The 13,488-nt window shown below is 35.5% G+C and overlaps 1 protein-coding gene across 1 annotated transcript in view; it reads right to left on the bottom strand.

The window, feature by feature from the left end:
- Positions 1 to 1,712: 1,712 nt before the first annotated feature.
- TAFA1 (TAFA chemokine like family member 1) overlaps positions 1,713 to 13,488 on the bottom strand; it is a gene marked incomplete at both ends in the record, with an annotated part of 502,429 nt that continues 490,653 nt past the window's right edge. Inside the window, 2 exons of the mRNA XM_084248256.1 lie at positions 1,713 to 1,730; positions 7,490 to 7,614. Of these exons, the coding sequence (XP_084104382.1) occupies positions 1,713 to 1,730; positions 7,490 to 7,614 (143 nt within the window). The remainder of the gene's footprint in view (positions 1,731 to 7,489; positions 7,615 to 13,488) is intronic.

Consider the following 13,488-nt stretch of genomic DNA (forward strand, 5'->3'; position numbering starts at 1 on the left):
TTATTTTTTTCTCTACATTTAAATGTTTTTTTCTCTACATTTTGGCATTTACTGTTTTAGATAACATTTTGGGTTTTTGATTTCAGCTTTTACTTCACCATTTTACACATGAAATTCAATTTCTAACACCTTACTTAGTGCATGGATATAGGCCATAAATCCAAGAAATTCTGATTTGTTGTTCTCCATTTTATGCAATCTTATGGCAAATATGTGAGATATTTGGGAAGCTCAGATTTTGCAATGAGGATTCAATTTCCATTTCTGAATGTTTTATATGCATTCAAGGGGTAATGTCAATCTATCTGGTTAGACTGTCTGCACATTTAATCAGACTTCAGATTGTATTGGTAGAGATGAAGAAACCTCTGGATCTTACCTGAGGTCGAATATTGAAATGTCCAGACTAGAGACCCAGTGTGCTGTTGGTTGAATAAGAGATCCCAACAATTTGCATTCCAGGGAACAGGTTTTGGAGAAAAAGCAGATACAATCGCAATATAATGAGGCAAGTATATGGGGCTCACAAGGAGTGTTTAAGTAGGGTGTTCTTTGGATTTGCCTAAAAGTTATTCAGGAAAATTGGCAAATAAAAAAGACAAGTAGGTTTAGAAAGAAGTTATTTACCACTTTAATAGGGCTGTCCAACATTTGCTCACATAGATCATTCTGAAACCTAATTGCTTTAAAGCTTGTCCTATCTTACCAGAAGAGATCTGAATCCTTTTGAAAAAAGCAAATCAAACATAGAAAAAGGTGTCATGATAAGACTTGTTGCTACAGCACTACGTACTTAATGATGCCAGACTTTGGATTTAATCTGAGGACATTTCTGTAGTCTAGGACAGCTATACAAAGCCTTGAGACATTGTATTTACAGGACTTATTAATACAGGGGTCTGTATTCTACCTTAACTCCGCCAAAGTCTTAACAGCATGATGGAGCAACTCCCTCAAGAATCTTCATTTTCTTATCTGTGGAAAAGCTAGTATTTCTAAAAATATTTTCCTGGAAGAGGTTAGAACGGTTATTATATATCCATTGAATATAAAGTATGGTTATGTAAGCCAAGCTTGCATGCTAATATTGCAGAGGGTAGAAAGCAATAAAACGGATGATGTGCTTCCTTGAACCATCTGGTAGAAACAGAAGGAAGCTCTTGAGTCAGTATTGTTCTGATGCCTCAGATTCCAGGAGTCTACCTGTAGCTGGCCTTCCAGTGTCAGTGTCATGTTGAACTCTCAAAGGGCACATGTCTTCCTTGCTGATAGAAAAAGAAATGATAGCAAAACAAAACAAAACATCCAAAACTCAGAGGTACACCAGCCGCATCAAACTGTGGTACTGTCCATTTCTTGAAGAGAATATATAATATTTCAAAATATTATATATATACATATATTTCAAATGGTACAAAGTAACTATAGATCCAAATTAGAAGACAGTTGATGGTTCCTCGTCATCCCAAACATTTTCGTGGAGAAAATCCTTTTATTTTATTAACATACTTTCCATGGTGCTACCAAAAATTCTGGGTCTTCCTGCTATAAGATACTTCGTGAGACACAGTAAAAGCACTGTGATTATCTGGTAACCAGTCAAAGTGCAAATAAGAAATCCATTTGGCTTGTAATGTGTAAGATGTTTTGAATTCTTAAAATGTATTTTCTGCAGAGTTGGTTTTCCTTTACTACTACCACCAGTGCTTCTGTTAGGTTCTTGGGTGAATCTGAAACCAAAGAAAGAAAGAAATTTTCAGAGAGAAAAGAGCAAAGTGAAGGCACAGGGAAAGGTGAGTAGGCAGGAAAAGAGGCCCAAAGTCAGAAATATTAAAGTCTAGAGCAACAGTTCTTAAGTGGCAATCACAGCACAACGACAGGCCATTGGAGGTTTTGTTGTTTTTTTTTTTAATCAATTCATTAAATTAATCTTGCCACACTGAGGAGCTGGTCTCTTGGAGTCACATTTGACCAGTACTGGGTTCATGGGCAGCCACCTATGCAGATGCACGGAATCCTTTGTTTAAAAGACCCCCACACTTGGTTTAGACAACTGCTGTCACTCTCTTGAGATTACTAGTGATTTTTGAACAAGGAATCTCATGTTTTCATTTTGCAGTGTCCCTTGCAAATGATGTGGTCAGTCCTGTGTCCATATAATGAGAATTTATTAATTTGGCCTGTTTTCGAGATGTGGTGGGGTGTCAGAAGGTGAACTCATCGCCAAGGTGAGACCACATGTGTTTAGGAACTTAGGAGATCTTTCCAAGGTGAGGAATTCTTCCATAAAATAATACATAATGATTAAGGGCAATCAGATGCATACATCTACAAATATAGATACCATTTAATCCATTTGAATATGGTTTCAAAAACCGTGATTTTCAAAAGGGTGTATGTACAGAGAATCATTGGTTTAGACTATAAATGACAATTCTAATAGAGTTGAATTTGTACTTTAGATTTTAGGCATATTTCTTCCTCATCTTTCAAACCTTTCTGTCATAGAAGTTGAGTTTTCTGAGTGTAGGGGTGGGAGTCTATTCAAAGCTTTCAGGGTTTGGTAGAAACAGTAATAAAAATCTGCTTTCAAAAGTTAGTTGGGCCAGACTGTATGAGAAATCTTCACACATTTATTTTTATGTACTCTATTCTTAAACAACAGTTCCTTCCAACTTTTGGTTTCCTACATCCCAGTGGTATTTATTATCTTCTGTTTTCACTGTCTTCTTTTCCACCAAAAGAAGGGAGAAAATGACATTTGAAAAACTGAACTGAAATTGTCTTTTTAAGGGCTCTAAAAACATCCCCAACTTGTTACCCACCCTTAAGATCGATCATTTGGATATCATGTCCACCACCACTTACTAGTACCTTCATACATGAACTTTAGATCACAGAGGTTTAAATCTATTTATTGAATAAGAAAATGACTAAGTTTACCTGAACCCAAAGAGTAATTGTGATAGCACAAATTCGTTTATACCACAGTCTGCAAATCAATTTCCCTCTCTCTCTCTCTCTCTCTCTCTCTCTCTCTCTCTCTCTCTCTCATCTCATCTCATCTCATCTCATGCAAATTGCACTGGAAATCAGGATTGCAAAGGCTTTCAGAAAATGTCAGACCTGGTAGAATTTTGAAGAAGCTGGAATATGTCAAACCTGATACTTTACCCTTTTAGTAATATTTTGAAAATCAAGTTGATTAGGATAGGGGTTGAGAAATGCAAAATGAGAATCACTGTCAGGAGAATGTGAGAGAAGGGTGTGGGCAAATGCTTGTGGTCAATCTATGGACCAATCACATAAAGCACTAATTGGACAAGATGACTGTGGTTATGTATGCTATGTGAGGGGCTAACTTGCCCTTCAAGGGAATGAAGTTTTTTTTAGAAAGCAAAAGAAGCCAAGAAGAAATTTAATAAAGTTTATAATTTCTACTTTCTGTATACATGGGAAAGACACATCATCACTGAGAATATCACCACATGGTTCCATATGCCCTCTTAAATTGCTTAGCAAGGACAAAGGAAGTTGGGGGAAGAAAAGGGAATGCCAGTTAGGGAGTTTACCAAAAAGGCACAGCAAACAAAGGTATGCAGATTTAAATTCTTCCTTCTCCATAGAAAAAATATAAGGAGATTAGGTCTTCCCAATACAGTGTTGAAAATACCCTTGCAGAGAGAAGTTTACATGTAAGTGTCTTTTTCAAAAGCAACCTCCATACAGCCTTCAGACCCCCTCCTATAAAATCAGCCTTTTATTAAAGACATATTTTAGAGTGGCAGAGTTTTGCTCCTTTGCAGTCTCAACTTTGGAATTTCTCAAGAAATTTAGGGAATGAAACTTGACTACATTGTACTTAACTGTTGATTCTCCCACTCATCTGAAAGACAATCACATATTGGGTTGAAGGGAATCCAAAGTCATTTGATATTTCTCCAGGTATTATGCCAGTTTATATTCTGCTACTTTAATTTGCTAATTTTTCTTTTCAAGTGAGTATGATTTTCTTCTCATTTCATTCCATTATTCTTCCTACCCCCAAACAGCCAATGTGCACCTTTTACTTGTGAATCACAATACCAGTAAAACAACTTATTTTGTCTATAGTAAAGTCTGCTTTCCTACATTAAGCCCCTGTTCTTGAACACACAGGATATAGGTGTTCCTGAATTTCAAATATCTATTTTAGATATATTAATTTAAAGAAATATGTCTTTAGACTGGTTAGCCTTGCCACTAATTGCCGAAAGAGAAATTTAATAAAATAATAAAAGCAATGATCAAGCACAGCAGGATTAAAATTTAGCCAAGAAATTTTACCCAGCTGTACTGAGCATCTCCCCAGGAAGATGACTATTACCTACATTATTTTATTCATGGCTGAGTTTTAGAGACCTGCTCAACAGTAACTATTTCTCTACAGAGTCTCATTCAGAAAACATTCTATTTTTCTAGGATTTATTTTTCCAAATCTGACAGGAAAATCTTTGGTTAAATACATCTTTTCTATCTGTGGGTTATATTGTCACCTAGATCAAATTTCTGCTTGTTTTCTTTCATATTTTTGTTAACCTGGCTAGTTTATACTCTGGGGTTGTTTGATCATTTAAATGGAGCACTGGGTTTCTATTCTCCACCATCCTTAAAAAAGGAATACCATTAAAAATTTAAATTAGATCACACTTCAAAGTATCTTTTGTTTATCCACATTTCAAAGATTGCTGAGTAGTTTGGCTTGGATGATTATTTGGGAAGTAAGCCATGTAATCAATAGGGTTTGGGAAAAAAAAAAAGCACACCAACATATACATATACAGGGGGAAAGAATGATGGTCCGAGAATCTTCTTTGCGAATAGCACTACATTGAAATTACTTTTAAATCATAGTATGAAGGAAACTCTCAGTTGTTATTAATAATCTAGGTATGTTTTCTTCAGTTTTTTTTTTTCCTTGAGAGCACTCAAACAATCTTATGCATAAGAACAAAAGAGAAGATTTTCTTTTTTTCCCTTTCACTTTGATAAGAACTTGAAGCAATTTTTTTATCCTAAAGATTACCTCTTAGATAAGAACAGGATAATGAACACCTATGATTCAAAATTAAAATACACCTGTGAATCAAACTCTTTTAAAACTTAAAACTGCTACAGTCAATTTAAGTGTGTAGACTTACTTCTATTCTGATGGGGAAAAGCATGGGGCGCATAAAAGAATAATTAACATAAAACCCATTTTTAGGGCATACGATCTAAGGGTAGGTGTTGGAAAACTATTTATACATAATGGAAAAGTATGTATCATCTAGATTTAATTGGTGGCTCTTGGGTTTCAAAGTGTTTATTTCACTGCAAATTTCTTGGTAAAGAAGAGGGAAATGTAAGTCAGTAGTAGTGTTTGAGTCCTCTCAAGGCTTAAAAAGCACAACTTTTTCTAGTGTCTTCTTATTTTTCTGTCTCTAATGACAGACTTGAGAATTCTTAGCTGACTGATGTGCCGCTCACAGGGCTGTAGAGCTGAGTCTTGTTTCCTCACTTGAAATGGATGTACACATCACAACAGGTACATCCTCTGCTTTCAAACAAACTACAAGGGGGATTTATTTCTCTTGTACACTCAACTGTCTGGGTTGAATTCAGCCCACCCAGGGCGGAAGCAAACAGCGTTCTCCAGCTTCTATTACTGTGATCAGATTCTGCGCTACTCTAATGCACTGATGCAGAAACACGATGTATTTACAGCATGCCTGGTGGCTTTAAAGTATATTCCTCAGAGGTTCAATACAAGAAAGTTACATGGGTCACAAATGCAGAAATGAACAAGTTCTGGGTTTTATTTGTTTGTTTATAGTCTATCTTCGGAAGAGCCGCCTAATTGGTACTCCTGGAATTCACAGCATTAAATTCTTAAATCATTTGACCTATACTGTGGCTCTTTACTGATTTTCAGGTCTGGAGGCACCATGAGAGCAGGGCTTACCTTCAGTAAAAGGTGATCAGTTATCATTTAAAATAAGGAATAGAGATTTGGCAGAAAATATATCAATGTATTTTTAAAACAATGGTGATGGGATTTCAATTATACTGGCCATAATTCAGTGTTGTTTATCACAAGCTTGTGAGGGCATCTTCAAATTATTTGGTAAAATCACTCTTAAGCAAAAAGTAACTTAAGGGAAATCGGAAACCCACATTTCACCAGCTAATTAACATGGTTTCTGTAAGCAAATGGCATGAAGTAGGCTAATTTCTGAATATTCTCTTCTGGAGATGTTTCATTAAAATGAAATATGATAATCCACACTGAGCTTCTTGGGCGCATGCAAATGCAAATTAACAAGCTAGGATGGTTCAGGAGTCCCTCCTGGCCACAGACCCAAATAGGATGTCCTTTTTCTGTCCTTTTACTGGTTAATATGATCAATATACTCAATTGAATTTGACACACAGAGTCTCCATTAATATATATGAAATACATATATATATATGAGAAATCTATATATATGAAAAAAGTCATAAGGCATTACGTAACATTACTTTTGTCTTCTGTATCACAAAGTTGCAAGAACCAGTTTTATATTTTGAAAAGATAATGCTGAGATGAAAGAGAAAGTTGAAATCACAATAGAGGGGTTGGAATCAAAGATGGTCTTTTAAATTTGAATCACCTTTTTGGAAGACTGTGCATACTAAGATTTGAAGCTGATGGAGTTAGCTTTAAAAAATACCCAATATATTAAAATACATATAAAATACATATACCCAATATATTAAAATACAGCTGATACTCACATGGTAAACATCCACATGACTACACTAGCTATTAAATTATTGAAATATTTCTGCACTGATGAGTAAGTTGTCTGTCTTATGTGCCCCAACCATCCTGCCTCTCACCCCATTTAGGACTCTGAAACCTTCCTATGACCCAGTATCTATATAGGATCAACAACTGTTCGAGCTGGACTGCTCCACCCTGCACCTCAACACCAATCCTAATGGGTTGGGCAGTCTCAACATATAGGTTGAGAAATAAAGGAATGATTATCTATATCACAAAAATCTTTTGCTTCTCTAAACATCATCCAAATATCCCTTTAATGAACCTTTAGAAGATGGTTCTGAAATGCAGATCTTTTCAACAAACCATGTGCATAACTAGACAAGAGTTATTTTATTGTCAGTTCTCAGCAAAATAGTTGTTGGATGAAATGTCCAAGTATCATACAGCTCCTCTTCCTTTTGGCAATGGCAACCTTGCTTTATTTATAAGTCAGTGAAACATTAAGCTGCTCAATATCAAAAAGGCAATTTCAATTTCTAACTTCTTGTGATGGATGGACACTGATCTGAATGGTTAACAATATTTTCTCTCAAGGAAAGTCTCCTTTCCTGTTTCAAGCCTCTGAGGGTGCTGTTTGTACAACACAATGGTAAATAGTACAATTTGTAGCAAGCATGAGATATTTGAAATAAATGAACTTACTCTTGTGGTCTTAATTTTATTCCCTGTTGCGCACATCCATCCGGAATTATCAGGAAGTGTCTTACATTCTTCTCCCTCTAGACAAGGCTCCATCTCACACCACCATTTCCCAATCACTATGGAGGCTGTGCAAAAAAACAGGAAACAAGTGTGTTTGCAAATTGTCCAAATAACCTGGGCACTGGTGTTATGTCCCTCAGCAGATGTTAACATTCTTTGAAACACTGCAGGTCTCTTTAAACCTTCCAGGATAGGTAAAGAATACTCTATTAAGAATAATAAGATTTAATTTATATCTTATAATACATATATGATTATGCTGTCTATTTTCATCAAGCAGCATTTTGTCTAAAATCTCCTTGAGGACCTCCCTGGTGGCTCAGGCAGTTGAGCGCACTCTGAAACTGTCTGCAGCCTGTGCAGTGCCAGTTTGATCCCTGCTGGCTGCAGAGATACCCACATGGTGTGGGAGACCTCTCCTGTTTTGCTCGCTGCTCCCTCAGCAGTGTGTTTCGGTCAGTCTGCATGTTCTGTTCCCCACTCTGTCTCAGATGAATCCTCTCACCCTCCCACACATCAGGCCTGTACCCCAGGTCTTGTATAAAAATAAATAAATCTTTAAAAGAAATAAATAAAATCTCCTTGAAAGGAAAAAAAATGGAATTTGAAGACTTAGTGTTTTTAAATAAAATTTTAATTGATTTACCATTGTTTTTAAAATACTATATAAATTTTGGGGGTAGAACTTCATACCACATTATATGTATATACCTCACTGCATCTAGCACCACATTCTAGAGTTGTCACAATATCAAATCAGTCCTTACATTTTTTTCTCAGAAACAAGAGTTATTTTTGCTGCATTTTGTTAATTTGTTTGCTTTACTTATATTCTACATACAAGTTATCAGAAACCATCTAATATTGTCTTTCACTTTCTGATTTATTTCACTTTGCATAATCACCTCAAGTTCCATGTATGTTGTTGCAAAAGACAAAATTTTATATTTTTTAATAGCTGAATAAGATGTACTTTTGGAGGATGCTTTTATGTTGTTACTTTTTGTATGTAAAGGGCTGAATAACTATAAGAAAGTGAAAATCAAAATCAACAAAAAACTATGAACCAGAGACACTTTTTGGGGGGTAAGGGGCAGGAGGGGAGGGATTGGGGTCAGAATGGGGGGGTTGCAATTTTATGGGGAATATAAAAATAAAATTTATTATTTAAAAAAAAATAAAAGGCTCTGTGCTGTTTCTTTTCAGGGAAGGGGACAAAAAGTGCTAAATGTTCTTCAGAATGACTGAACTATTCTTTTCAGAAAGGCCAGTTTATCCACTCAGCATTAAGGTTTATCACCCAGGCTGGGGCTTTTGAGAATTTCAAAGGTCTACCAAAGAAAAAAAATAAGTTGAAGCACAAAATAAAATCTGTAAAATAAAAACCAAGAGCAAAAAATTAATGAAAATATTTGTTTAAAGTATATTTGATATGATCTGTGGTTTCCTTTTAATATGTTTGATATGATTAAGTTGAGCCTCTGATAAAATGGCCCTACTTTTCAAGGTGATACCAAGGATGCCAATAGGCACTGAACTTAGTGGATGCATTTCCAGTACACACTGTTTTTACAATGAGATTTTATAAAACTAGTGACTAGTTTCACTCAATACAAATCAAGAAGCTCATATCTGAATGCCTTGAATGAAAAATTATTTCTGCACCAGGCATCTGTCATTTCTGAAGATCCTCTAGGCATTAGTTTTCCACAAATCCACTGGGCTTTCTATTCAAAATCTTGAACATATCTGCTAATGTTTCTTGTGTGATACACTCAGTTTGGTTGTTTTCACACTGGGCCAGGAATCCAGTTTTCTCAATCCCTTATATCCTAAAGAGGCGCCTCCACCATGCTCAATTCTCATAACACAGAAGCCAAATGGCATCTATGAATATTACAGAAGTTTAATATCAATGTGGAATGTAGTAAAGCAAGCAGTAAAGCAGGAGCAAATTAAAATTCTCTCTTCATTCAGTGTCCACTAGATTTAGATTACTAGTTCACTAGGTTAGCTTACTAACTTAAAACCATACGGTTTAAATCTCTGAATTTATCTTTTTCCTCCTTTAGAATCTAGGGTTCCTCAGTGTTTACTCTGAGTAAAATGTGTTATGAGGGAGATACAAAAAAAATTACGGCCATGCTACTAATTGTCAATTTAAGGTGGTTCTGAAGGATGATTTTGCCTATATTTGATTTATACTTTATATGTGGGCCAGATCAAACTGTGTAACATGCACCACGAATGCACAGGGGAAGCAAGTATAGGAAGTAAAATCATGTAAATAGTTATGTCCATATGTAAAAAAATGTATTATTTTCATAAAATGCAGAACAATAATAGAAGATACAAATACTCCAAGGGTACAAAGTGGTTATGAGAGTTTTGCATTTTTTTAAGTAGCTCCATATCAGTACATGAAATAGGGGAAGAATCTAGTCATGGGAGAAAAGGCCTCATTTATGTGACTATGTAGGAGAAAAATGAATCTCATACACTGTTGGTGGGAATATAGACTAGTCCAGCCCCAACGCAAAACAGAATGGACATTCATCAAAATATCAAAAATAGTTCTACCAAATGATCTAGCAATCACCTAAGTAGCTCTTAAATATCTTCTGAAAGAATGCAAAAACAGTAAGTGAAAAGCACAGATGCATTCTTATTTTTATTGCAACACTGTTTACAATAGCCAAGTTATGGAAACAACCTAAGTGCTCAATTACAGATGAGTGAATAAAGAAGCCATGATATCAGCTATAAAAATGATAAACTCTTGCCCTTTGCGACAACCTGGATGGAACTGAGGGAATTGTGCTAAATGAAGTAAGTAAGTAAGGAGAAAGACAAAACCAATGAATTGATTTCACTCACATGAGGAATATAGCGAAACAAAACCAATGAATTGAGCAAAACAAACGTTAGAAATCTGAAGAATTGAGACTATGAGAGAGAGAGAGAGAGAGAGAGCAAGAGAGAGAGAGAGAGAGAGAGAGAGAGAAGCAGAGGATAGAGGGTACAATATGGTGGAGGACCGTGGGTGCCTTGGTGACGGATGTGGTGTAGTGACATGCATCTGAAGAGGTATGAATCTTAACTTCTGAATCATATACACTGTTGTAAACCAGTGTTACCTCAATGCAAAAAATAGGGGACAATATTAGGTAAGAGAATCATCTATTTTGGCAGCAAGATAAGCATATGCCATTTTGAAAAGGAACAAAAATAAGTTGCAAAAATTCTGGTAACATAAAAGGCAGACTTTCACAATGTTTATGGAGAGCCTACAGTCTGAGGCTCCCTTTTGGTTAGAGCTCAGTCACACACAGGCTGCTTACATTTGCCACCTATGTACCTTTAAAGTCCACCTAATGGTTCAATATTGTTGCCCCGACTAGCACAGACCATCAAAACTGGAAATGCTTGGACTTTGCCAACTATCTTTGATTCAGCATTTTGTCACTCTTTTTTCACAGAAGCACATGGATAATGAGGAACTGCCTGGTCCCTAATTATTTAGTCTGACCTACTTTGTTACAGACTGACAAAGCAATTTTTTCTTTCTTTTAAGCACTAAAATCTCCTAAATGAAAATGTAGACAGCAGGGAAAAGAATGTCTCTCAAAACCCACATATCCTCTTAATTCAAGGTTGTAAAGATCCACTGGCTCATAGGGAAAAGAGAAGACTTTCTAAGGATAAAAATGCTCCAGACCTGCCTATAATCTCTACAAATTCATCTTACACTAGCCTCTCTTAAATAGAGTTTGGTGGTTTGGCACTTCCCTCTGGCTTATTAGAATTTAGTTCATTCTTCCTATATTGCTTTTCTAAAGATGCTATTAAACTGATTTCTTTCTGATTTCTGTATTACATGGTCATCATCATATATATTACATCTTATCTTAGGTCAAACTGCCATCTGCAGTACTAATTTTTTTCATAAACTCGAATTTGCTGCAATATCATTTTAAAAATTCACAAAGATTTTAAAATTGCTTTCTCTTTTCCCAAGCAGGAAGCTATCTAAATCCCTTAGATTATTGGAAGAGGAATGATCATAAATGAGAAAATACTAATGCCTTTTACTGTTTTTAAATGTTCTTATTGAGATATGTATAATAAGAAATACATATATACAAATAATTCTTAGATATCTTAACAGTCAGTGCAATGATAAAAATAAATAACATTTTTGAATGTTTTTTATATGTTTCTGTGTTAGGTATTTTAAATGTATCATGTCAATATTCAAAGCAACCCTACAAATGGGTATTATTATAAATCTATATTATAAATGAAAAGACTGAAGCCCAAGAGTTTAAGTCACTTTCCCAAGCTTATACAAGTAAGAAAGACAGGAATTAACACTAGAATCAAGGTCTGCCTAACCACAAAGTTCACGTTTTTCATCATTAAAGTGTCAACTTATTCTAGTTTTATGTTCAGGATTCATAGATCTCTAAAAAAACATGAGCTGACTGCTGAGAGAATGAATTTTTCCTACAGTATTATTATTGAAAATAAATTTCATGTCATCACAAACACCTGCACAAAACAAAAACCACCTAATTTCTCATAAAACTAACTTAAGAAAACAATATGGGTAAGAGACAGTTTATCACACTATGTCTCCATAGTTTGAGCTACCCATTGTTTGATCTCATTAGTCACAACATTTCAGTAGAATTTCCCACTAGTGAATAGTTTTTGAAGTTATGAGGAACTTGTGAGGTAGATATGTAACTGCCATAAGGACATTTTATGCACTACAAAAACAGAGTTAATTAAATATCAACTGTAAAAACCAACTCTCTCTTCTCTGTGATGGTTATGAAAGAGGATGAAAGGTGGTTTTGAAAGGTCCCTTTTAACCCTGGGGTTCTGGAATTCACTCTCCTGAATGTGCCCTGTTTTGGAAAATATCAGATCTTCAACTTTTTCAAGAGTGTTCATCTTTCCTTGAGAGATTCTTAAAATCACTAAAGCTACTTTAATTATGACTCTTGATTTCACTCTTATACCAGATCATATTGCTGGGAGCAAAAAAAAAAAAAAAAAAGGCCGTAAAAGGAGAATCAATCCATCTTTCAGGGTCAAAAACCCAAACAGCTGAAATACTATCTTAGTTGGTACCCATTTTGAGGTGACTTTCTATGGAATAGAACAACATACTAAGTAACAAGGCTAATGAATATAGCAAATACACATTATATCATCTAAGAGCAGTGCTCCCCTCCCCATTTTTTACTATCAATTCAGCAAATGCTCATTAAGCCCATACTGTAGTGAAAGCATTGCCTGATTTACTGACAGTGATCAAAAAATGAACCTGACATAGTCCCTGCCCTCAGAGCTCACAATTTTACTCAAGGTTCCTCATTATGGGCGCTATTGGCATTTTGGGGAGAATTATGGTAAGGAGGTGTAAATGAGCAAAGTGCTTCTCCAGCAGTAAATATGCTACTATGCTAGAAGAGCAAGCTTACACTGGGGACACAGCCCTAATAAGACTGAGGAAGGTTTTGAAAGCAAGAAGTTTGGGTATTTTTTTTTAAAGGAATGGTAAGTCCCTGAAGATTTTAGATGCTATGGGCAAAGAGAAGACATGATTAAAGGGGTAGATGAATTTGGCAGTGATGTGCAAGATGGAAGAAGTAAGAAGCACGCTAGTTAAGTAAGAAGATGCTAGTTAAGTACTGCTGCAATTAAACAGAGAAAGGATAAAGTCATGATTTTGGTTATCCACTCTAGAATTATGAAGAGAGCAGAGATGAAAGTAATGTTAGGAATAACTGAGGAAACATACGGCACATCACTCAGTTACATCACCTTTAATTCTAACAACATGGGTCTCTGTTAGCTCATGTGCCTTCGTACTGATTCCTAGTCAGGCAGTGAATTCCTTGAGGGCAAGGATCATATTGCATTAATCT

Source organism: Talpa europaea (genome assembly GCF_964194135.1).
Source record: "Talpa europaea genome assembly, chromosome: 11".
Lineage (NCBI taxonomy): Eukaryota > Metazoa > Chordata > Mammalia > Eulipotyphla > Talpidae > Talpa > Talpa europaea.